This window comes from Gobio gobio (assembly GCF_949357685.1).
Source record: "Gobio gobio genome assembly, chromosome: 21".
In the NCBI taxonomy this organism is placed as follows: domain Eukaryota; kingdom Metazoa; phylum Chordata; class Actinopteri; order Cypriniformes; family Gobionidae; genus Gobio; species Gobio gobio.
In genome coordinates this window covers 40,735,495-40,762,059 of record NC_137117.1, presented here as the reverse complement: position 1 = coordinate 40,762,059, position 26,565 = coordinate 40,735,495, and the positions used below count along the sequence as shown (strand labels likewise).

The following is a 26,565-nucleotide window of genomic DNA, read 5'->3' as shown; positions in this document are numbered from 1 at the left end:
GTACGGAGAAGACCCCACGTGCCCCCTCTGTCCATCTCCCGCAAACCTTAAACACATTCTGGTTGGCTGCAAGACAAGTCTGTCACAAGGCCGTTACACCTGGCGGCACAACCACGTCCTGAAGAGCCTAGCAGCTGCTTTGGATACCAGGCGGGTAAAGATCAATGCCTTGCCTTCTCCATCCTATTTCCGCAAGGACGTTTGTCCGAGAAGGTGCAAAGCCAATCAAAGTCGATACAACATCGGACAGTGGCCAGCTCAGTGGGGCTCGCGACTGGAAGTTGGCTGCAGATCTGAACCAAAGGCTCTGCTTTCCTTCTGAGATAGCCACAACAAATCTCAGACCAGACCTTGTGCTCTGGTCCTCCTCACTACACACCGTATACATCATAGAGCTTACTGTTCCCTGGGAGGCTGCTGTGGAGGAGGCATTTGAACGCAAGAGCCTTAAGTACGCGGAGCTGGCAGCTGATGCTGAACAACGCGGATGGAAAGCCAAGGTTTGTCCAGTGGAAGTCGGCTGCAGAGGCTTCATTGGCAAGTCAACCATCAGGCTGCTCAAGGATTTGGGAATCCAAGGCCAAACCCTACGCCAAACCATCAAAGCCCTCTCAGGTGCAGCAGAAGCAGCAAGTCGATGGCTGTGGATAAAGAGGCGAGACACTACCTGGACTGCCACCAACACCTGCAGCAAGTAAGGGTTGAAAGCAGAGGGGGGCACACCTGGGACGCCAGATGTTGCCGATGAGCCCTCTGGAGGTGTCGTGGGCCTATCATCGAAACACCAGTGAAAGAGGGTGCCCACCTGATGACCCCAATGATGCTGGCAACCCCCCCGTCCACTCAATTAGACCTGCCACCGGAACAGCGTCAAAACCATCCCTATAGATTGGCACCACTGATATCTCAGGATTGTTGTTTAAACGGGATTGTTTCACCTAGTCCTAAAAACATAATCAGTTATAATCATCAAAATAAAAAAAATAAACATTTGAAATATATCAGTCTGTGTGTAATGAATGAATATAATATACAAGTTTCACTTTTTGAGTGGAATTAGTGAAATAAATCCACTTTTTGATGATATTCTAATTATATGACCAGCACCTGTATATGTGGAAAAACTGTTATTTTCAACCTTCATTTCGTCTGAAAATATGTTTTTAAGCATGGTCAGTAAACAACCTTTTATGATTGGCCAATATCAATGCATAGGATTCTGTCCTGTCAACTGTATTGCATGCGAGTAAGTGTTTTGAAAACATTACCCAATATAAAACCATAATTTACAGACGAAGCATTGAAATTATTCACTTACGGGTTGTGATGCAGCTTTTGTCAGATCCAATACAATTCTTTGCCAACTCTCCATTACACTGTGCCTACAAAATAAATGCTCTCAACAAACATAACCATCCGACGCGATCCAGGACGTCATTAAAATAAATCATTCATTTGTTTCCGAGGCTGGGCTCTTCTGAAGCCTGTACAGAGATGCAAACCAGCTGTTTAAAATGCACAATCAAAGCGAACGTTCTTTCACTCTTCCTTGTTGTCGGCAGATGTCAGAAACTGAAGACACACATCTGTATACTGTATCAGTGTAGACAGCGTCATGATAATGGCTTGTTTGCTTTTGACACAACACTCATTCAGTGTAGGCAAATGTCAACCATTAAGCCGCATGTGGGTGGGGCCTATGGTGTGATGAGGTGTAACTATTGGTTGATGTCTTGCTCTGGAGGCGGGCATATGCAAATGTATGATGTCAAAGATCCTACAACATCAAAACAAGCTGTTTTTGGAGCTTGATTAAATAAATTCTTTATAAACAAAGACGAGGATGTTTTAAGTTATGAAACTTACAAGAGTCTTTGTACCATTAAAACTTCCTGTGTGTCAAAATATCAAGGAAAATTGTTTTCATTTAAATATGATTTTTCATGTCATGACCCCTTTAAACCAAACCAAAAACTGACTAGCCTAAAATGAGTGAGACAAACAGTCTGAACATTTAATTTTATTTAACAGTTTTCTTCAAAATTACAAAAGTAGTTATTTTATTTGAACAAAATGTGTGTATATATATATATATATATATATATATATATATATATATATATATATATATATATGCAGAAACATTAGTTTAGTGTCATAGAAAAACATGTGCAGAAAACAAAATAAACTAAAAAGTGTCAAAGCAATGTGATATTCTATGATATTTATGAACACAAAAACATGTTTATTTTGATGCAAAGCTTTAGTCATTTTTTTTTTTTAGAACAATAAACCTGAGCACAGTCAATACGTCATATTAATTTCTACCAGCAGGACGATTGATGCATTTGTATGACTTCTGCATAAGATGATTGGTTCCGTGTGAAAACCGTGTCTGCTACGTTTGTGATAATTTAGGGAGTGTATTAGGAAGACGACGAGCCTGAGTTTATGTGAATTTCTTGATGAAGCGCAGCTTGAGGTAAGCGATGACCAGGAAAATGAAGGTCATGATTCCCAGAGCCAAGTGATTCTGCCATAAACCCCAGGCTGAATAATCGATGCCTTGATCCTTCAGGAAAGCCTCGCCTAAGGTACAACTGCAGTGAGAAACAACAAGAAAAACATGTACTGAGTGCTGTAGGATCAAAAGTTTTCTACATAGAAATATGCTGTTGAATCGGTTTGTTGAAAATTAGCCCTTTATACAATGCAGATTGTTTTAAAGCAGCTTCACAGTAATAAACTGGAAAATCGATTCTGTTGAGCAGATGCAAAAAGGCAAGAGTGTCATTATTCAGCGTTGATTGAAATGAGGTGTAGCGGCTGGACACACAATTAGGGATGCACAATCTCGGTCTCATATATTCATTTTTAATATTATCGTAATCGGCCCAATTAGAAAATGAGGCTGATATGTATGTAAAAGCCAATAAATAATGTATAATATAATAATGTTCACCATGATGGCTTTGAATTGCTTGAAATATGATTGGAAACACTTCAAAAAAGTAATACATAAAATCATAATGAGAACACCATCATTGTGTGTTTGGGACATGGCTTTAATGATGACTTTTGTTTTTGTAATCAGGCTCACAAAAATGATATTAAAATTTGGATTTAGATTTATCGGCCAATATATCGGTTATTATCGGTTTACCTGCAAAATTTTCATATAGGTGCATCCCTACACACAATTATTCATTGTACTGTATTTAATGAATAGTCCAACAGACCCCTCACCCAACAACAAAACTAGGCGTCTCAGTGACCATCAGTTTGTTATTAACACATTAATGGCAAAAGTGTAATTACACTGTATTCAGCATAAACTGGGCTACCATAATATATAAGCAACATGTATGTACATGCTTGTATTTTTTAGAGAAAAATGTTTATGCATGATTTAACTAACTAACTAACTAACTAACAAAACAAAAAAAAAAGTGTTTTAAAAGGAAGGCCTCAAAACACACAATAGATGTGTTCACAAGACTTTTGACTAATGGGTGCTAATGCAGTTTTTGCTTCAAACTGATGTGAGAGTCATTGAGCCTACTCATTCACATAAAACAATACACTGATTTAAAATTTGTAAGACAGTTTTTCTTCACAAAGCCAGTATGCGAGGAGGCGTGATATCGAATGAATAATAATTGAGATAACACCTAAGATAACAAAAGACCGCATAATGACCTGCATAATGAGCTGCATAATGAATGAGAATGCTCTTCTTATTATCTAGTAAATGCATATTGATTTAAGAATATTTAAATATTTAGACTAGAAACAAGACAAAAATGACATAGAAGAGCATTTTTCTAAATTTTATTGTACTTTTTTTATGTTTTTAAAAGTAGTCTCATGCAAAAAAAAAATTTTAAATTAATAATTAAAATTAAGATACAATTTATACAAAACGAAATTCACTTTAAAGAAATTCACAAAACTCCAGAATCATTTCTTACACACTTTGATATTCAATAAAAAAAATACCATAAGGCTATAATATTTAAACATCAATATGAAGCAAAAAACGTTTGACTGGTACTATATTTATAGCATATGAGCAGACATTTGCGAATAAAAGCTTTATTGATGTGACACTAGGCTCTTTTACAATAAACACGTTATAATCTGTCCAAAACAGGCCAAATAAATCTGTCTAAACAGTCTTGCGTGTATGACATTTAATGTTGCAACAGGATTCATATTTAAACGGCCTTTTCGCATTTAATATTCACAGATGCTAACAGAATAAACTGACCTTACAATCCGCCCTGAATCCATTGCTCTTAGAAATGAACAGCTTTTCATGAGGAGAATTATTGCTCAACACACATCATAAATGAGTCGTCGCAGAGCGTCAGGCGAAACACACGCACACACACTTGTGTCATAAATGAGTCGAATTATGCAGCTCATTATGCAGGTCATTATGCGGTCTTTTGTTATCTTAAGTGTTATCTTAATCTGATCGATGTAGCTGAAGTAACGTTACAGCGCTTCACTAGATGTGTTTGTATGAGTTGATGTGGGGATCATCAGTATTTGAATCTCAATAGAGCGCGCGATCCGTGGGCGTGGCCGCATTAGCGGATAATGAAGAGGGTCGTGAATGACTTACATCTCTCTCTTTTCACACAGATTACATAAACACAGAATATTTGTTTTTGATTTGGTTTACAGTGTTTAAAACCTGACATTTCAGCGTTTCTTTAGACATATGTCTCATGTTTGTGAGACAAGTATTCACTAAGCTAGAATTCCTTTTCTGAAGACTATCTGAATGAACATCTTTGAGAGAGAGGCTGAAGATTGCGCATCATGTTTGTTTTCTTTATTTTGCAAAAAGCAAAACATTTTGTTTTTATTGTGACTACATAAAAAAAATAGAAACTTAACAGATTATAATGATGTATAACACTTGCCTGAATGACAAAAACGAGTTATTTGAGTCTCTTGGGCACTGATAAGAAAAAAAAGAGCGCGACCGCCGACTCGAGGGTTAAAATAGCAATTTTCTCTCCATTTACAAATAGTTGGAAACATTTGGGATATTGTAAGTACTCAACTGAACAAAATATATAAAACTGGCCTAGTGGTTTTTGGATATTTTACTGCAAAAATGTTACATATTGCAGCTTTAACTGACTTTCATTCACTTTCACTTTCCTTTTTACCCATGTGTTTACCCAGGGAAAGAGTGTGTGTGTGTGTTTAGATTAGTTATGTGGTCACAATTTAGTTAAATAAAACTTTCGATTTTCGATTCTGTGATCACTGCTTGCACTCATTCTTCTCTCGGGTCATTTTGACCTGAAACTCATTAAAAAAAATTAGGTAAAAAAAATGTGTTCATCGGAGTGGTCCAAGACCTTAGGACTTTTGTCGCACTTGAACCATGAATACACACAATCGTTTTTTAACTGGATTTGAGGAGTTTAACAAAAATAAATGGTTTTATTTTTTTTTTAAGTAACAAATCCTTCCCTCATGGGTCAATTTGACCCCCTTAGGAATGAATGGAAAGCTTCAGTACACACAGAAAAACCTAAAAAATGCTCTAAATTTGAACTAAAAACGCTTAAAATTGACCAAAAAATATTTTGTAAAGTCTACATGTGTCTCTGAATGCATACTGAAGAGAAGCTGACCGTTAATTCTCTTAACTAATCCAAATATTTATAATTAATTATAACGAGTTATATGAATTAATTACTCATATTTCCTTTTGAGCTAATTTGCTACGTGGGTCAATGACTGTTGATGTTGCAAAAGTCTAAAAGTCCTATTTTTTATAGGATCTCACATAAAAAAATAACGCTGGATCGAAACACCAAGAGGTGCATACAGACATATCGGATAAAAATGATCCGGCTCAATTTAGCACATAAGACGCGCATTAACTACGATGGAAACACATTTACCGAATAAACCCCTCGCAACTGACTTTTCCTCAGCAGAGGCTGTGATTGGATAACTGGCCTAACCAGCGGACCAATGGCGTCGCAGCATCTCAAATGTTGGTTTGGTGAGTGTGTGTGTCTGTGCGTATTCCACCAAAACCATGAGTATGTGTGTGTGTGTGTGTGTGTGTGTGTGTGTGTGTGTGTGTGTGTGTGTGTGTGTGTGTGTGTGTGTGTGTGTGTGTGTTTCACCTAACGCTCTGAGACGACACTCATTTATGATGTATGTGTGTGTGAGAGAGCGTCAGGTATGAGGCGCCACGTAGGATTTAAATCAAACTTCGCTTATCAATACATACATAACACACGTGCATAAACACCTATAAATTACTCGCATATACATGTATACTATTGGATGTTCAAAATACATATATGAAATACACGTGCACACTAATATGAAATCCACACCAATACATATTATGTTAGTAATGAATGCATACACACTCGTGAATAACTTGCATATACATATAAACTTGACGCACGCATAGACCTATAAATACTCGCATATACATATACACTCACTGCACGCAGACACACCTATACACACTCGCACATACATATACACTCACTGCACGCAGACACACCTACACACTCGCACATACATATAAACTCGATGCGCGCATACACATCCATAAAACACTCGCGCACACATACAAAATAAAACGTGGATGCATGCTTTAGTTGTGTATATGTATATGCGAGTGATTTCATATGTGGATATGCGTGAACTTTTCAGTGCAAACGGAAGGCATTTCAGTTTAAAAGGAAGTCATTAATGGGGTCTTCTTCATGCAGATCGACATGAATTTCAGGAGACCTTAATAGCTGTTACGAAGTGTTTTATTTGCTTGTTCAAGGTGCAATGAAGACGATATCAGGCCTCTTAAGTTTTGAACTGAGTTCAGAGTGAGATTTAAGGCCTGTTCACACCGGGACGATTTTCGCGCGCGTTTATCGCCGACGTTTAACGCCTCGTGACTAAACAATGGGCGCCAATGTGAGTGTTCACACTGACGCGTAAAACGCCAGGCGTAAAAGCGTCATTTTAAAAAAAACGCCTCGGGTTCGTTTTTTTATTTTGACGCGGCGCGTTAAAAACTGTCCGACCAATGAGATCAGCGCTTTTGTTCACGTGCCTGGAGCTGCTGAAGTGACAGTAAAACACGACTTGGTGGCGCTCAAGCACAAAATCGCTCTTGCCGAGCACACATTGATACGACGAAGAAGTAGTAAGTAGACAAAGAAGAAGATGGGCTGCTAATGCTGCTTGCCAGTTAGCAAAAAGTGTGTGAATGCTTTTGCCATAGACATAATATATCTGTGGTTTTGGCAAGCACGTAAATACTGTCTCTCTTCTCCTTCTGTGTGACAAGCGAGTGTCAGAGGCTTAAAGTGCCGCAGCACCATCTTGTGTATCGGGAGCGCATCTACTGAATGTGCACGTTCACTCGGCGCATCGCCAGTGGAAATCGCTTGGGTGTGAACACTCAAGACGCGCCGAAAAACGGCACGAAAAACGCTGGCGATAAGCGCGTGCGATATTCGTCCCGGTGTGTACAGGCCTTTAGGCGACGGCAGCAGGGGTTTGGGTGGGGACGAGGTTCTGATCTGAAAAATGACACTAATTTGTATAAATAAATAAATAAATAAATAAATAATGATATTTTTTTTTATTTAATTTAACATTTCTGTGTGTGTGTGTGTGTGTGTGTGTGTGTGTGTGTGTGTGTGTGTGTGTGTGTGTGTGTGTGTGTGTGTGTGTGTGTGTGTGTGTATAGTATAGTATTAATTCTTGCATTTCTCTATTTCCAAGAAATATGTCAGGGAAGAGGCAAATTAATAATCCATAATAATTTGGAATATTTCTTTTCAGAATTTACTGTGTTGTAAATATAATTTATTCTGAAGCAATAGTCTCACCAGTGTTCAATCAGCTTTGAGATATTTAAATCTGCATATCTTTGATATTTTTACCTTTTATGAAGTGCATTTTCCCATAATTTTATATAGCCTATGATTCAGCTTTCATTTTTATATTCTTAAATTTGATCTATAAAGAAGACACTGTAGGGCTGTTGCCAATCAAATTAAATCATTAACACTGAAAAATGTTATGAGATTGTTTTAAATATTTTTGAATATACAATTAAGAATATTTTTGAATATACAATTAAGAAATGTTGGAAAGAAAACACTAAACTAAACCACCAGTAGGTGGCAGAATGTAAACGTTGTTGTTGCGGGAATATCTAAATCTTACCCGGATACAGCAATGCTATTTTCTGATTGGCTGTTCGGTAGCTGTATTTTTTATTTGATTGGCTGGTGCGTGGCAGGGACTTCTGAACTCTATGTGGAACTCACTTGATTCCTCTAATAGCAGCGCAATTTGGTGGGCATTATCCTGGAAATTTCTCTGCGTGAGAAATACAAGGTGTGGCGTGTGAGCAGGTTGAAATGCGTGTGTGAGACTTGAGAGCCCTGCGATATACGGCAGATGATGTTGGCCTGTTATTGATGCTTTGTACAGCAGGCGCCGATGGCCGAAACAAAGTGCGCAATTCAGTTTCTGATTCTGACTGCAGTTGAGCAGAAGGCGACACATTCGATTCAACTGAATTAGCAATTGATAATAATAGTGGGCGAAGCAAGCACATTACGCAAAATGCCAATTGCTTCAGTTGTAGCACGATCCCTCTCCATGATTGCAAAGTTGCAAATGCGGTAAATAGGCAGGTTACAAATGACTTCCTTTTACACTGAAATGCCTTCCGTTTGCACTGAAAAGTTCACGCACATCTACATATGAAATCACTCGCATATACATATACACAACTAAAGCATGCATCCACGTTTTATTCTGTATGTGTGCGCGAGTGTTTTATGGATGTGTATGCGCGCATCGAGTTTATATGTATGTGCGAGTGTGTATAGGTGTATATGCATGGAAGTTTATATGTATGTGCGAGTGTGTATAGGTGTGTCTGCGTGCAGTGAGTGTATATGTATGTGTGAGTGTTTATAGGTGTATATGCATGGAAGTTTATATGTATGTGCGAGTGTGTAGGTGTGTCTGCGTGCAGTGAGTGTATATGTATGTGCGAGTGTGTATAGGTGTGTCTGCGTGCAGTGAGTGTATATGTATATGCGAGTATTTATAGGTCTATGCGTGCGTCAAGTTTATATGTATATGCAAGTTATTCACGAGTGTGTATGCATTCATTACTAACATAATATGTATTGGTGTGGATTTCATATTAGTGTGCACGTGTATTTCATATATGTATTTTGAACATCCAATAGTATACATGTATATGCGAGTAATTTATAGGTGTTTATGCACGTGTGTTATGTATGTATTGATAAGCGAAGTTTGATTTAAATCCTACGTGGCACCTCATAGTCAGGTGAAACAAATACACACACCATACATCATAAATGAGTCGTCGCAGAGCGTCAGGCGAAACACACGCACACACACACACACACACACACATCATAAATGAGTCGTCGCAGAGCGTCAGGCGAAACACACGCGCACACACACACACATCATAAATGAGTCGTCGCAGAGCGTCAGGCGAAACACACACGCGCACACACACACACACACATCATAAATGAGTCGTCGCAGAGCATCAGGTGAAACACACACACACACACACACACATCATAAATGAGTCGTGGCAGAGAGTCAGGTGAAACACACACACACACACACACACACACATACATACATAATAAATGAGTGTCATCTCAGAGCGTCAGGTGAAACACACACACACACACACACACACACACATAATAAATGAGTGTCATCTCAGAGTGTCAGGCAAAACACACACACACACACATCATAAATGAGTCGTCGCAGAGTGTCAGGCGAAACACACACACACACACACACACATAATAAATGAGTGTCATCTCAGAGTGTCAGGCGAAACACACACAACACACACACACACACACACACACATCATAAAAGAGTGTCATCTCAGAGCGTCAGGTAAAACACACGCGCACACACACACACACACACACACACACATAATAAATGAGTGTCATCTCAGAACGTCAGGTGAAACACACACACACACACACATCATAAATGTGTTTCGCCTGACACTCTGCGACGACTCATTTATGATGTGTGTGTGTGTGTGTTTCGCCTGACACTCTGCGACGACTCACACACACACATAATAAATGAGTGTCATCTCAGAGTGTCAGGCGAAACACACAACACACACACACACACACACACATCATAAAAGAGTGTCATCTCAGAGCGTCAGGCGAAACACGTGCGCGCACACACACACACACACACACATAATAAATGAGTCTCATCTCAGAACGTCAGGTGAAACACACACACATCATAAATGAGTCGTCGCAGAGTGTCAGGCGAAACACACACACACACACACACACACACACACACATAATAAATGAGTGTCATCTCAGAGTGTCAGGCGAAACACACACAACACACACACACACACACACACACATACACACCATAAAAGAGTGTCATCTCAGAGCGTCACGTGAAACACACACAACACACACACACACACACACACAAATACACACACACACACATCATAAAAGAGTGTCATCTCAGAGTGTCAGGCGAAACACACACACACACACACATCATAAATGAGTGTCATCTCAGAGCGTCACGTGAAACACGTGTGTGTGTGTGTGTGTGTGTGTGTGTGTTTCACATGACGCTCTGAGATGACACTCATTCATGATGTATGCGTGTGTGTGTGTTTCGCCTGACGCTCTGAGACGACACTCATTTATGATGTGTGTGTGTGTGTGTGTGTGTGTGTGTGTTTCGCCTGACGCTCTGAGACGACACTCATTTATGATGTGTGTGTGTGTGTGTGTGTGTGTGTGTGTGTGTGTGTGTTTCGCCTGACGCTCTGAGACGACACTCATTTATGATGTGTGTGTGTGTGTGTGTGTGTGTGTGTGTGTGTGTGTGTGTGTGTGTGTGTGTGTGTGTGTGTTCGCCTGACGCTCTGAGACGACTCATTTATGATGGAGGGGAAAGAGCCCGATTGAGTAACTTCCATTTTTATTACTGATATTTTGCGGCAGTTTCCCAGGAAGTGACGGTTTTGTTCTCTTGAACACATGGGATGTAAACGCTGCTATATTTCACAAATGTTTTATGCAATATTCCACGTTAAATTCCCAACTCTGGATGGAAACACAGCCACTGATCAGCATGTCATGCAGCTTCATACTCACACTTTCCCTTCCACGCCGCTTACGTTCCTGGTGTCACAGAAACTGAGGCCGGTGAACTCGTTGATTTCCAGAGCCTGAAAGAATCATCAAACACATATAAACATTGTTTTTTTTTTGTTCTGCATTCAACAAACCAAATGTTCAAATGTAAATATAAGTGATTATAGCATGTACCCTCAAAACAAAATCACTTTTTTCACCTACTTGACAAGGCAACATTTCTCATGTTCATTTAGTTCACCTTCATCTACTACAATAACTACAACCTTTAATAGAAACTGGATGAGTAATGTTGATGACAAACTCTAAGGGTTGGCTTGACAAAGCCTTGTCAGAAAATTTAAAATAGTAATATCTTCAGACTCAATAAAAGTCAATAAAAGCCGATAGTCAATAAAATGTTACTAACATGTTCTAGCACATTGCTAACATGTTTTAGCAAGATTTAACACGTTGCAGGAATGTTTCTAGCGTGAATTAGCACATTGTTAACATGTTGGGGAAAGTTACTTTTAAAAGTAATGTGTTACAATATATAAAAAAGTAACTAATTACGGTACTTGGTTACTTTTTATGGAAAGTAATGCATTACGTTACTTTTGCTTTATTTTTCTCATCTTGGTTGGCCTTTGTTTTTTAATAACACTTTTTTTTTTCTTGTGTTACTTAGTAAAGAAAAGTAAGTTGAATACTCTGTTGTACATTTAAAAGTAAAGCATTACCTAAGTAGCTACTTGAAAAAAGTAATCTGGTTATGTAACATGATGTTACTTAATAATGTGTTACCTAACACAACCCCAAACATGATTTTGCATGATTTAACAACGCTGACATATTTTAACATGGCTATTTCACTTACATTTGACATTGCTAGCATGATTCTGCATGTTGCTAAACATTTTCTAGCATGATTTAACATTTTGCTATAAATATTCAGCACCTTTCTAGCAAGACTTAACATGTTTGCTAGCATGTTTTAGCATGTTGGCTAACATAATTTAATATGGTGTATCATGTTTCTAACATGATTAGCACATTGTTAGCATGTTTAAACACATTGCTAACAATATTTAGCCTGTTGCTAGTATGAATTAACCTTGCTAGATTTTTCTGCATGTTGCTAGATAGATAGATGGTGGATGCAGGTTAAACAATAATCTGGTATAGGAAAACATTTGGTCTCAGAAGCGTAAATAGTACATCAGTTTGTTAGCTTTGTCAAGTCAACATAACATACTTAACACAATTTTTTTTATATACTTACAAAATACTTTTGAATTTTGAAAATGACTGCAAAGTGTCAGAGAAACCGTATCAGCAGAAAATCAACCAGCACTAAATGGTGACGGCAGGTCAGAACAGGGACACTTTATCACAACAGCTCTGATTGGACACTCACAGCGAGACCATAGCGAGGAATACTGAAGTACTTCAGCCAGTTCAACCAATCAGCCACGCTGGGGAGATTCACCAGCAGCCCAGAGAAGATCTACACACATAGGGAGAAATAACAAACAATGTTAAACTAAACACTAATATGTTTTATAGTAACATTAAGTGCATTTTATGAACTGGATCATATATTACATATATTAGAGATGCATTAATACTAAAATACAGATTATTCAGGATGTTATCTACTGATACCGATTATTTAGGATATTATCTGATGATACCAATTATTCAGGATATTATCTGCTCATACCGATCATTCAGTATATTATCTGCCGATACCGATAGCAGATTATTCAGAATATCATCTGCCGATACCGGTAGCAGATTATTCAGAATATCATCTGCCGATACCGGTAGCAGATTATTCAGGATATCATCTGCCGATACCGATAGAAGATTATTCAGAATATCATCTGCCAATACTGATAGAAGATTCTTCAGAATATCATCTGCCAATACCGATTATTCAGAATATCATCTGCCAATACCGATAGCAGATTATTCAGGATATTATCTGCCGATACCGATAGAAGATTATTCAGAATATCATCTGCCAATACTGATAGAAGATTCTTCAGAATATCATCTGCCAATACCGATTATTCAGAATATCATCTGCCAATACCGATAGCAGATTATTCAGGATATTATCTGCTGATACCGATAGAAGATTATTCAGAATATCATCTGCCAATACTGATAGCAGATTATTCAGAATATCACCTGCCAATACTGATAGCAGATTATTCAGAATATCACCTGCCAAAACTGATAGCAGATTATTCAGAATATCACCTGCCAAAACTGATAGCAGATTATTCAGAATATCATCTGCCAAATACTGATAGCAGATTATTCAGAATATCATCTGCCAATACCGATTATTCAGAATATCATCTGCCAATACCGATAGCAGATTATTCAGGATATCATCTGCCAATACCGATTATTCAGAATATCATCTGCCAATACCGATAGCAGATTATTCAGGATATTATCTGCTGATACCGATAGAAGATTATTCAGAATATCATCTGCCAATACTGATAGCAGATTATTCAGAATATCATCTGCCGATACCGGTAGCAGATTATTCAGAATATCATCTGCCAATACCGATAGCAGATTATTCAGGATATCATCTGCCAATACCGATTATTCAGAATATCATCTGCCTATACCGATAGCAGATTATTCAGGATATTATCTGCTGATACCGATAGAAGATTATTCAGAATATCATCTGCCAATATTGATAGCAGATTATTCAGAATATCATCTGCCAATACCGATAGCAGATTATTCAGGATATTATCTGCTGATACCGATAGAAGATTATTCAGAATATCATCTGCCAATACTGATAGCAGATTAGGGCTGCACGATATGAGGAAAAGCTGCGATGTGCGATAACATTGTTTAATATTGCGATGACGATATGACTTGCGATAAATATTCAAATGTGAATATAGCTATAGCCTATTGTTCCCATGTCTTAGAGCTTTAATAGGTCGTGTTCAGTGTTGGCAGTAACGGAATACATGTATTCAAACAGCATTTCATATTAAAGAAAAAAAGAGAATGGAGAACGAAATATAACACGGCAGTGCAACTGTGCATTGGCTCGGTGGCGGATACGCACGCACGCCTAGGCCAATATATATTTTTAGCCTATATTATATATAAAAATTCGTTATATATTCGTTAAATATATTATTCGTTTATATTTTTTATTTTCAAAATGTAGGCTATTTAATTGAGATTGAGGTGTGTATATATAGGCTATATATCTCAATTAAATAGCCTACATTTTGAAAATAAAAAATATAAGGCTCAAACATGCGTGTTTATTTTAGTAGGCCTACTTCCGTCAGTGAAACAACATAGCCTGCCTACTACAGCCTGTAAAACATTTAAATAAATATCTGTAAATAATCTAAATATAAATAATATAAGTTAAATATTAGTTAAAGAAAAAAATCGTTTATATTTCCCCACAGACATGCGTCATATGCCTTTGCGCTGAAAGGGATGACACGAGCAGGAAAGAAGCATCGTTTTCTAATATCTTCATGTTTTCTTCTGATGTTCCAAAACTGATAGGCTACTTGTAGTAAAATGTGAAGAACGAAATTATCTTCCACAGGTTCAAAGAACGTAGGCTTTGTTTGATTATGCGCTGTGAGAGAAAGCGAAACTAAAAATCTCCGGCGTGTATGAAATGCGCTATACACAAAATCTCACAAAACCAAGTCTAATAGCAGCACAAACTGTGTTAAATAAAGTAAAGTTTGAAGTAAAATGTATCTGTCCTACCTTTTACCACAGTAAATGATGCGAATATAGCCTACTCCTAAATAAATCAAACAAGGAAGAAATGTTTAATCCCCTGTCAGAGACGTAAATGAGGATTTGGGAAAATAAATAAGAGATTCCATGTCCAGTAGAATAAAATGGAGTAAGCCTATTGTTAAATTCGGGGAAAATCGTGTGACCAGATAGCAAAACGCAAGCAAACTTAAATTTGGCTCACCACATAAAGCCTCGATCGGCATGAATCCATATGTTTCCATGGCTGTGATGTAACATTTAACTGCGAACCTATTATTTATTTTGTAAATAAAACTTTGTGCTTCACTCGTGTCATAATATTCACGTAAAACAGCTTCACATACAAAAAAAAAAAAAGTATTTTGGCCGACCACCGCAGGTGCTCCTGCTTAGTTGACGTGCAACGGCTCTTGGGCTAGTAAATCAGCGCATAATGTTCTCCTATGCGCTGATTTACTAGCCCAAGAGCCGTTGGCCCCGTTTGACGTTAGATAAATATTTTATAATATATGTTTAGTAAGCAGGATTTGATGGCCGCATTCCTACACTTATAAAATGCAATTCAATGTGGAAGTAGCCTAATCCAAGTATTCATAATACGTTACTCAGATTGGCGCATGTAATAAACTGTATTCCCTTATTCATCGTGTCAGGCTGTCTGTTGCGATGTGTTCATCGCGCGAGTTCATATCGCGATGACGATGAAAATTCGATGTATCGTTCAGCCCTATAGCAGATTATTCAGAATATCATCTGCCGATACCGGTAGCAGATTATTCAGAATATCATCTGCCGATACCGATAGAAGATTATTCAGAATATCATCTGCCAAATACAGATAGCAGATTATTCAGGATATCATCTGCCGATACCAATAGAAGATTATTCAGAATATCATCTGCCAAATACCGATAGCAGATTATTCAGGATATCATCTGCCGATACCAATAGAAGATTATTCATAATATCATCTGCCAAATACTGATAGCAGATTATTCAGAATATCATCTGCCAATACCGATAGCAGATTATTCAGGATATTATCTACTGATCCCGATAGAAGATTATTCAGAATATCATCTGCCAATACCGATAGCAGATTATTCAGAATATCATCTGCCAATACCGATAGCAGATTATTCAGGATATCATCTGCCAATACCGATTATTCAGAATATCATCTGCCAATACCGATAGCAGATTATTCAGAATATCATCTGCCAATACTGATAGCAGATTATTCAGAATATCATCTGCCGATACCGATAGAAGATTATTCAGAATATCATCTGCCAAATACTGATAGCAGATTATTCAGAATATCATCTGCCAATACCAATAGCAGATTATTCAGAATATCATCTGCCAAATACTGATAGCAGATTATTCAGAATATCATCTGCCGATACCGATAGAAGATTATTCAGAATATCATCTGCCAAATACAGATAGCAGATTATTCAGGATATCATCTGCCGATACCAATAGAAGATTATTCAGAATATCATCTGCCAAATACCGATAGCAGATTATTCAGGATATCATCTGCCAATACCAATAGAAGATTATTCATAATATCATCTGCCAAATACTGATAGCAGATTATTCAGAATATCATCTGCCAATACCGATAGCAGATTATTCAGGATATTATCTACTGATCCCGATAGAAGATTATTCAGAATATCATCTGCCAATACCGATAGCAGATTATTCAGAATATCATCTGCCAATACCGATAGCAGATTATTCAGGATATCATCTGCCAAATACTGATAGCAGATTATTCAGAATATCATCTGCCGATACCGATAGAAGATTATTCAGAATATCATCTGCCAAATACAGATAGCAGATTATTCAGGATATCATCTGCCGATACCAATAGAAGATTATTCAGAATATCATCTGCCAAATACCGATAGCAGATTATTCAGGATATCATCTGCCGATACCAATAGAAGATTATTCATAATATCATCTGCCAAATACTGATAGCAGATTATTCAGAATATCATCTGCCAATACCGATAGCAGATTATTCAGGATATTATCTACTGATCCCGATAGAAGATTATTCAGAATATCATCTGCCAATACCGATAGCAGATTATTCAGAATATCATCTGCCAATACCGATAGCAGATTATTCAGGATATCATCTGCCAATACCGATTATTCAGAATATCATCTGCCAATACCGATAGCAGATTATTCAGAATATCATCTGCCAATACTGATAGCAGATTATTCAGAATATCATCTGCCGATACCGATAGAAGATTATTCAGAATATCATCTGCCAAATACTGATAGCAGATTATTCAGAATATCATCTGCCAATACCAATAGCAGATTATTCAGAATATCATCTGCCAATACTGATAGTAGATTATTCAGAATATCATCTGCCGATACCGATAGAAGATTATTCAGAATATCATCTGCCAATACTGATAGCAGATTATTCAGAATATCATCTGCCAAATACTGATAGCAGATTATTCAGAATATCATCTGCCAAATACTGATAGCAGATTATTCAGAATATCATCTGCCGATACCGATAGCAGATTATTCAGAATATATCTGCCAAATACTGATAGCAGATTATTCAGAATATCATCTGCCAATACCGATAGCAGATTATTCAGGATATTATCTACTGATCCCGATAGAAGATTATTCAGAATATCATCTGCCAATACCGATAGCAGATTATTCAGAATATCATCTGCCAATACCGATAGCAGATTATTCAGGATATCATCTGCCAATACCGATTATTCAGAATATCATCTGCCAATACCGATAGCAGATTATTCAGAATATCATCTGCCAATACCGATAGCAGATTATTCAGAATATCATCTGCCAATACCGATAGCAGATTATTCAGGATATCATCTGCCAATACCGATTATTCAGAATATCATCTGCCAATACTGATAGCAGATTATTCAGAATATCATCTGCCGATACCGATAGAAGATTATTCAGAATATCATCTGCCAAATACTGATAGCAGATTATTCAGAATATCATCTGCCAATACCAATAGCAGATTATTCAGAATATCATCTGCCAATACTGATAGCAGATTATTCAGAATATCATCTGCCGATACCGATAGAAGATTATTCAGAATATCATCTGCCAATACTGATAGCAGATTATTCAGAATATCATCTGCTGATACCAATAGAAGATTATTCAGAATATCATCTGCCAAATACTGATAGCAGATTATTCAGAATATCATCTGCTGATACCAATAGAAGATTATTCAGAATATCATCTGCCAAATACTGATAGCAGATTATTCAGAATATCATCTGCCAATACTGATAGCAGATTATTCAGAATATCATCTGCCAATACCAATAGAAGTTTATTCAGAATATCATCTGCCAAATACTGATAGCAGATTATTCAGAATATCATCTGCCAATACTGATAGCAGATTATTCAGGATATTATCTGCCGATACCGATAGAAGATTATTCAGAATATCATCTGCCAAATACCGATAGCAGATTATTCAGAATATCATCTGCCGATACCGGTAGCAGATTATTCAGGATATTATCTGCCTATACCGATAGAAGATTATTCAGAATATCATCTGCTAATACCGATAGCAGATTATTCAGGATATTATCTGCCGATACCGATAGAAGATTATTCAGAATATCATCTGCCAAATACCGATAGCAGATTATTCAGAATATCATCTGCCAATACTGATAGCAGATTATTCAGGATATTATCTGCCGATACCGATAGAAGATTATTCAGAATATCATCTGCCAATACCGATAGCAGATTATTCAGAATATCACCTGCCAAATACCGATAGCAGATTATTCAGAATATCATCTGCCGATACCGGTAGCAGATTGTTCAGAATGATATTATCTGCCGATAGCCTATTATTCTGAATATTATCTGCCAATATGATAGTTAAACATTTTTAAAGCATATTGCATAGTTGTGCTTTGAGTTAGTTGTTTTATTTATGATGCGCTTGAAAGTGCGTGTTTCTTTACCATCATGAACACAAAGCTGATGGTCAAGAAGATGTTTGCGATGGCCACCACCGTCTGATCAGCAGAGATAGCCAGAGTCAGGGCCGTCGCCGTGTATGACACCATAATAATGGAGAACATGAAGATGAAGAACGCCTCCGGCGTCGCTTTCAGCCCTGGACAGCCAATCAAAACAAAGCATGAGACGAGACGTCACTCACATCAGTCACACCAGTAGATCAGGAATCATATGACTGACCGATCATCCAGTACGCCACGCAGCTGAAGATGATGGCAGGGATGGTGCGCAGAGTGAGGATGTCAGACAGCAGCTTACACAGGAAGTACACAGACACTCTGTAGTAGCCACTGATGTACTCGTGCCTGAGGAGACGCCAAACACCACAACATCATGACATATAATCGCTCAAATATTTCTATTAGTCATCATAGTAACTGTACATAAAAAAAATCACATGAACCAAAATATGACCTTTCATGTAGTGTGTAATAAAGCGGTAAAAGTTATGCAAAAGTCAGGGTGTATAGACACAGGATCTTTGAACAAACTGTTTTCAGAGTTTTTTTTTTTTTACATTGGATGCATGTAAACCTGTTGTAGGAGACTCCAAAACAACATTAGGAGCCTTTAAAATAGCATAATAAGGGCGTGTGTGCGTGTGTGAATGTATGCGTGTGTGTGTATGTGTGTGTGTGTGTGTGTGTGTACTTACACAAACAGTTTCCTCTCTGAGATGAATAGTTCAGCTGAGGAAACTGAACTAAAGCACTGATTAGTGGTGATGAAGAACAGGGCGCCGATCCTGAAACACACACACACACACAATTATAACTGAAATGATTCAAACACAAACACTGATGGACTGGAGGAGTTTCGTACCGGTTCTGAATCCCACTTGAGTCCTCCTTCAACCCGAAAAATATCGCTCCAACAATCAGAGCCAAGAAAAGAATGACGCCGATCTGGAGGAACAATCCTCACATTAATATAGAAACATACAGTAAAACTTCATCTTTCTTTCTTCACGTTCTCAAACAAGGAAGGATCGTGAAATAATTTGCACATTCAATGACAAAATAAAAGTGCATTAAATCACTGCAATACTTTCAATGTTGCTTAAATTTATATCACCAGCAAAATCATTTCAAATTCACATTAATTTACATCATATGAAAGCGCATTTCTGCCACATAAGGATATTTTTTTTTGTAAATCATAATTCATAAAAAGTCACAATTATGACAATTTATAATTATGAGATGAATATTCGAAACAATGACTTAAGTTATAAATGACATTAAAAAGTCAAAATGATGACATACCAAGTCTAAATTACGCAATAAAATTAGAAATCGACTTATAAAGTTATAATTATGACATAAAAAGTTGAAATTATGACAGTCATAATTATGACTTAAAAAGTTATAATTTACATTATAAGTCGATTTTTTTTTTTTTTCATAATTTAGACTTGGTATGTCATAATTTTGACTTTTTAATGTAAATTATAACTTTTAAGTCATAATTTTGAATATTCATCTCATAATTATGACTGTCATAATTATAACTCAACTTATAAAGTTATAAGAAATCGACTTCTAAAGTTATAATTATGACATCAAATTTGAAATTATGACATTATAACTCATAATTATTAAATTAATATTAAAATTATGACTTAAAAAGTTATAATTTACTTAATTTAAACTTATGTCATAATTATACCTGTCAATTTAAAACGTGTAATTTCGACATTATAACATACTAAGTTAAAATTACAAAATAAAATTTGAAATTGTTTAAAATGTAAAATTATAATATGAAATGAATATTCGAAATTATGACTTGAAAAGTTATAATTGACATTAAAAAGTCAAAATTATGACATACCAAGACTAAATTATTAGGGCTGTCAAAAGTCAATCGCGATTAATCGCATCCAAAATAAAAGTTTGTGTTTACATAATATATGTGTGTGTACTCTGTTAATTATTATTTATATATAAATACACACACATTCATGTATATATTTAAGAAATATTTGCATGTATATACTGTTTATACATTTATATAATCTCTAATATATATAAATATTTTATATATAAAAATAATATTTTTTTCTTAAATATATACATGCTTGTGTGTGCATTTATTTATAAATAATAATTAACAGAGTACACACACATATATTATGTAAACACAAACTTTTATTTTGGATGCGATTAATCGCGATTAATCTTTTGACAGCCCTATAAATTATGAAATAAAATTGTATAAACTTATAATTATGAAATAAAATTCCGAAATAAATTTTGAAATTAACAAATTCTAAATATGAAATTTCGACTTATGTTCAACTTAATATGTCATAATCTTGACTTTGTCTTGTAATTATGAATTAGTACGTCACAATTTCAACTTTTTATATAATAATAATAATGACTTTTTATGTCATTACTAAGATTTTCAAAGCATGATCTGTTTTGTTATGTGTTTCCCCCACACTGGGGCTGTGAGTGGATGAAAAGCTGATAATGACTAAATGAAACTGACGGACCTGAGCGAAGGAGGTCTGCGGGTTGAGCATGAGGTTCCGGAAGGTTCTCTTGAGGACCCAGTTGAACTGGTGGCAGAAGGACGTGTTGTAGGTGATGGTCCTGGACTTGACCCGAGTGCTGTACTCCTGACCCTGGACGATCCGCTCCAGCTCGCCTCTGGTCTGCTTGTAGCAGGAGCTGTTCCTGTATTCCTCCACTAACCGCTCCTCGATGCCCTTCAGAGACGAGCTCAGCTGATCCTGGTCCAGCTCTGACATTCACACACACATCAATCAATCACAACAACACAAAACACAGCAAAACACATTCACACTCATCTCAGTCACTGAAACATTATACATTATAAAGGTTATGAAGTACTACAATTACTAAAACTGAAATAAAAATAAATTAAAGCTAAATAGAAACACTTAAAAAAAAACTAATACAAATTAGAAAAGCATATAAGAAAAGTTTACTAAAACTAAAATTATAAAAACAAAAAAACACTTTTCTCATGATATTTATGAGTGATATATATAATATAATAGTACATATTGATTCAAATAAATGAGTTAAAAATAGCTAAACGTTTTTTATATTATATATATATTTTATATTTAATAATAATTTTATTCGCTATATAAATGTCCATGACTTTCACAATTTCCATAACTTTTCCATTTTTAAATGTCATGATATGTATGAATGATAAATATTCTACAGTAGTAAATATAAAATCTAATTAATTAGATATAGAAAATATATATAAATGTTTTCTATATAATGTAAAAATGTCCATGACTGAAGATTTTCAGAATTTCCATGATTTTTTCAATTTATTTTAAAATGTCATGATATTTAGGAACAATAAATCTCATATAGTGGTAAATATTCATTCAAATTAATTAGATAAAAATATCCAAATATTTTGTACTGTATATAATGTAAAAATCTCCATGATTTTAAGATTTTCCTGAATTTCCATGACTTTTCAATTTTAAAATTTCATAATATTTACTACTATAAAATATTAATATATCATTCATAAATATCAATTCAAATTAATTTGCTAAATTAGCTTTTCTATATAATATAAAAATGTCCATGATTTTTCAATTTATTTTAAAATGTCATGATATTTATGAATGATACATATTTTATAGTGGTAAATATTAATTCAAATTAATTAGTTAAATATATCCAAATAGTTTCTACTGTATATAATGTTCAAACTCCAGGATTTTTCAATTCATTTTAAAATTTCATTACATTTATGAATGATAAATATTCTATAGTGGTAAATATTAAATCTAATGAATTATATATATATATATATATATATATATGTTTTCTATATAAATGTCCATGACTTAAGATTTTCAGAATTTCTATGATTTTAAGATTTATTTTAAAATGTCATAATATTAACTATTAATATTATATAGTAGTATATAATATTAATATATCATTCATAAATATCAATTCAAATTAATTCGCTAAAAAAAAGCTAAATGTTTTCTATATAATATAAAAATATCCATGACTTTTCAATTTTAAAATTTCATGATATTTATGAATGATAAATATTCTATAGTAATAAATATGAAGTCTAATTAATTAGATATAAAAAAAATATTAATATTTTCTATATAAATGTCCCTGACTTAAGATTTTCTGAATTTCCATGATTTTTCTATTTATTTTAAAATTTCATGAAATTTATGAATGATAAATATTCTATAGAACTAAATATTAAATAAAATTAATTTGTAAAAATAGCTGATTGTTTTCTATATAACATAATATGCCCATGACATAAGATTTTCTGAATTTTCATAACTTCTGAATTTGAAGAATGAGATATATATATATGTAACTAAATAAGTGTGCGGTTCTTGACTAAAATAAGCAGCACAGTGACCTTTATACAGCGAGACACACAGAAGGGGAGTGTGTGTGTGTGTGTGTGTGTGTGTGTGTGTGTGTGTGTGTGTGTGTGTGTGTGTGTGTGTGTGTGTGTGTGTGTGTGTGTGTCGTACCCTCACTGTTGTCTAACTTGTTGAGAGCGACAGCGGTGGAGTCTCCATTGATGACATCCAGGAAGAAATCAGCAGGATTGTTATGAGGTTCACAGGTGTATCCTGACACACAAACACAAGACGTGAGGGTGTGTTCATGAGTGTGTGTGTGTGTGTGTGTGTGTGTGTGTGTGTTTTCATACCGATATCACTGAAGTACTGCAGGGCGTCCTGAGCCGGGCCGTGGTACACCATCTTCCCCCCCACCAGCAGCGTCAGGCTGTCGAACAGACGGTAGATGGAGTAGCGCGGCTGATGGATGGACAGGATGATGGTGCGGCCGCTGCTCGCCATCCTGAACACACACACACGGGACGATTAAAACACAGTCTAGAGTGTAGTTCATCCCAAAACACACACACACACACACACACACACACACTATGAATGAGCCATTGAATCTTTGACTCAACTGATTTGTTCAAACTCTGAATCATTCTAGAATGAGGCAGTTGTTTATGATTGAGCCATTGAATCTTTGACTCAAATGATTTGTTCAAACTCTGAATCTTTCTAGAATGAGGCAGTTGTTTACGATTGAGCCATTGAATCTTTGACTCAACTGATTTGTTCAAACTCTGAATCTTTCTAGAATGAGGCAGTTGTTTACGATTGAGCCATTGAATCTTTGACTCAACTGATTTGTTCAAACACTGAATCATTCTTGAATGAGGCAGCTATTTACGATTGAGCCATTGAATCTTTGACACAACTGATTTGTTCAAATGTTCTAGAATGAGGCAGTTGTTTATGAATGAGTCATTGAATCTTTGACTCAACTGATTCATTAAAACGCTGAATCATCCTAGAATGAGGCAGTTGTTTATGATTGAGCCATTGAATCTTTGACTCAACTGATTCGATCAAACACTGAATCATTCTAGAATGAGGCAGTTGTTTATGATTGAGCCATTGAATCTTTGACTCAACTGATTCGTTCAAACTCTGAATCATTCTAGAATGAGGCAGTTGTTTATGATTGAGCCATTGAATCTTTGACTCAACTGATTCGTTCAAACTCTGAATCATTCTAGAATGAGGCAGTTGTTTATGATTGAGCCATTGAATCTTTGACTCAACTGATTCGTTCAAACACTGAATCATTCTAGAATGAGGCAGTTGTTTATGATTGAGCCATTGAATCTTTGACTCAACTGATTTGTTCAAACACTGAATCATTCTAGAATGAGGCAGCTATTTACGATTGAGCCATTGAATCTTTGACACAACTGATTCGTTCAAATGTTCTAGAATGAGGCAGTTGTTTATGAATGAGTCATTGAATCTTTGACTCAACTGATTCATTAAAACGCTGAATCATCCTAGAATGAGGCAGTTGTTTATGATTGAGCCATTGAATCTTTGACTCAACTGATTCGTTCAAACACTGAATCATTCTAGAATGAGGCAGCTATTTACGATTGAGCCATTGAATCTTTGACACAACTGATTCGTTCAAATGTTCTAGAATGAGGCAGTTGTTTATGATTGAGCTATTGAATCTTTGACTCAACCGATTCGTTCAAACGCTGAATCATTCTAGAATGAGTCATTGAATCTTTGACTCAACTGATTCGTTCAAACACTGAATCATTCTAGAATGAGGCAGTTGTTTATGATTGAACCATTGAATCTTTGACTCAACTGATTTGTTCAAACTCTGAATCTTTCTAGAATGAGGCAGTTGTTTACGATTGAGCCATTGAATCTTTGACTCAACTGATTTGTTCAAACACTGAATCATTCTAGAATGAGGCAGCTATTTACGATTGAGCCATTGAATCTTTGACACAACTGATTCGTTCAAATGTTCAAGAATGAGGCAGTTGTTTATGAATGAGTCATTGAATCTTTGACTCAACTGATTCATTAAAACGCTGAATCATCCTAGAATGAGGCAGTTGTTTATGATTGAGCCATTGAATCTTTGACTCAACTGATTCGTTCAAACACTGAATCATTCTAGAATGAGGCAGTTGTTTATGATTGAGCCATTGAATCTTTGACTCAACTGATTCGTTCAAACTCTGAATCATTCTAGAATGAGGCAGTTGTTTATGATTGAGCCATTGAATCTTTGACTCAACTGATTCGTTCAAACTCTGAATCATTCTAGAATGAGGCAGTTGTTTATGATTGAGCCATTGAATCTTTGACTCAACTGATTCGTTCAAACACTGAATCATTCTAGAATTAGGCAGTTGTTTATGATTGAGCCATTGAATCTTTGACTCAACTGATTTGTTCAAACTCTGAATCATTCTAGAATGAGGCAGTTGTTTATGATTGAGCCATTGAATCTTTGACTCAACTGATTCGTTCAAACACTGAATCATTCTAGAATGAGGCAGTTGTTTATGAATGAGTCATTGAATCTTTGACTCAACTGATTCATTAAAACGCTGAATCATCCTAGAATGAGGCAGTTGTTTATGATTGAGCCATTGAATCTTTGACTCAACTGATTCGTTCAAACTCTGAATCATTCTAGAATGAGGCAGCTATTTACGATTGAGCCATTGAATCTTTGACACAACTGATTCGTTCAAATGTTCTAGAATGAGGCAGTTGTTTATGATTGAGCCATTGAATCTTTGACTCAACTGATTCGTTCAAACACTGAATCATTATAGAATGAGGCAGCTATTTACGATTGAGCTATTGAATCTTTGACTCAACCGATTCGTTCAAAAGCTGAATCATTCTAGAATGAGTCATTGAATCTTTGACTCGACCGATTCGTTCAAACGCTGAATCATCCTAGAATGAGGCAGTTGTTTATGATTGAGCCATTGAATCTTTGACTCAACTGATTCGTTCAAACACTGAATCATTCTAGAATGAGGCAGCTATTTACGATTGAGCCAT

General features: G+C 35.9%; 1 protein-coding gene across 4 annotated transcripts in view; it reads right to left on the bottom strand.

Annotated features, from left to right (window-relative positions):
• Positions 1-2,004: 2,004 nt before the first annotated feature.
• The window catches only part of abcg2a (ATP-binding cassette, sub-family G (WHITE), member 2a), a 60,683-nt gene continuing 36,122 nt past the window's right edge, over positions 2,005-26,565 (bottom strand). For all 4 annotated transcript variants that reach the window (XM_079801960.1, XM_079801958.1, XM_079801959.1 and 1 more), the window contains 10 exons: positions 23,841-23,992; positions 23,659-23,760; positions 21,637-21,887; positions 19,959-20,041; positions 19,792-19,881; positions 19,317-19,441; positions 19,079-19,233; positions 12,643-12,732; positions 11,244-11,317; positions 2,005-2,600 (listed from right to left, as the gene is read on the bottom strand). In XM_079801960.1, coding sequence (XP_079658086.1) covers positions 2,450-2,600; positions 11,244-11,317; positions 12,643-12,732; positions 19,079-19,233; positions 19,317-19,441; positions 19,792-19,881; positions 19,959-20,041; positions 21,637-21,887; positions 23,659-23,760; positions 23,841-23,992 — 1,273 coding nt within the window. In that variant the 3' untranslated portion in view covers positions 2,005-2,449. The remainder of the gene's footprint in view (positions 2,601-11,243; positions 11,318-12,642; positions 12,733-19,078; positions 19,234-19,316; positions 19,442-19,791; positions 19,882-19,958; positions 20,042-21,636; positions 21,888-23,658; positions 23,761-23,840; positions 23,993-26,565) is intronic.